The sequence below is a fragment of the Amphimedon queenslandica genome, unplaced genomic scaffold, assembly GCF_000090795.2.
Source record: "Amphimedon queenslandica unplaced genomic scaffold, v1.1 AMPQUscaffold_6102_Cont21936, whole genome shotgun sequence".
NCBI classification, from domain to species: Eukaryota; Metazoa; Porifera; class Demospongiae; order Haplosclerida; family Niphatidae; genus Amphimedon; species Amphimedon queenslandica.
In genome coordinates, this window is record NW_003553603.1 from 462 (window position 1) to 1,805 (window position 1,344).

At 40.0% G+C, this 1,344-nt stretch overlaps 1 protein-coding gene across 1 annotated transcript; it reads left to right on the forward strand.

The window, feature by feature from the left end:
- Nucleotides 1–215: 215 nt before the first annotated feature.
- On the forward strand, nt 216–1,330 carry LOC109592166 (uncharacterized; the record flags this gene model as incomplete). Its single annotated transcript, XM_020007696.1, has 2 exons — nt 216–842; nt 900–1,330. Coding segments are annotated over exons 1-2 (926 nt in total), but the record flags the coding sequence as incomplete, so codon positions are not given.
- Between the last annotated feature and the right edge of the window lie 14 nt (nt 1,331–1,344).

The following is a 1,344-nucleotide window of genomic DNA, read 5'->3' on the forward strand; positions in this document are numbered from 1 at the left end:
ACAAGAAATAAGAAGTAGACAGAAGCAAAACATTCATTTTATATTAATCATTGTTGAAAATGTAAGATTTTGATGCTTTTAAAATACGCAAAATGCTATTTTAGTGCACTATACGAACGCTAAAAAGGGTGTGGCCAAATTTTCGGCGCGCTTCGCGCGCCATTTGTCTCCAGGCCCCCTCATCATTTCCTTCCCAGCTACGCCCCTGTCTGGTAGACTGACCTTCACCAAGTTGTTCAAGGAAGTGAGGTGATAATAGGAAGCCCAACATAGATAATGCAAAATCGTTGAATTTTTAATTTAATTATAATTGGGGGTGTGCCACGTGCAACCACGTGTCTGGTAAGATGGCAATGTATAAATGCTGTCTATGTTGTGAGGACGTTAGTGAAGGAACAATGAAAGCTAAAAGAGTAAAAGCCCTTGGAAATGCTGGGAAAGTCACAGTAAATGTTTTGGATGATATAGCACTTCGTTTTTTAAACATGAAGTTCACTCTTGGCACAAATGTTGATCAAACCGATTTCTTTTGCCATAAGTGCAGGGCAAAAGCAGAGTCACTGGTAGCTTTACGTGAGAAGCTAAAGAATGAAGAGAAAGAGCTACTATTGTCCATCACTACTGCTTTTCAAAGTAACCAGGCACTAATCTTAAATCAAGGACAGCCTGGACAGAGGAAGAGGAGCTTGCCAGACCCCATTACAGCCAACACTCCAGTAGATAAGGCTATACGGCAAGATGAGTCTAATGCTGAGTCAGTTGTACGACAACCAGAATCTCAGGAAGAGTCTGGCAACTCAAATGTACCGTGTGAGGAGACACAGCAAGCATTAGGTGTTTCGGTAAGTGTATAGCTAGTGTTCCATAATGACCTAACTGTCATTCATTACTTAAAATAGGTACAAATTAAATGGCCCTCTGGAACTCGTAATTTTACAATCCATACCCCATGGAGACGGAATGCTATTCAACGATTAGCTAGGAAAAGTTTGAGGTCTTTCTCATCACACATGCTATCTGAAACTTCCACTTCAACTACTATACTGCGGCGGGTTGCTATGATAGTTAGGAAAGAGATGAAGGACATATGTTCAGATAGTCATGATTCCATCATTCGTGATTCTAATGAAGGTGTAAGGAACTTCAGGTGGGATAGCTTATTTTATGAACTGTCTCGGAATATGCCTACTTGTGTTTCACTACTTCTATCGATGATTCCAGGGAAAGATAATGGTAAAAGAGTGATGTCGTTGTGTGTCATTGTATCAATGATGCTAAAGAAGAGATATCCAAAGATGGCATTACTTCAGAGAGCTGTATCAGTTTTATTGTATGGAAATGGTT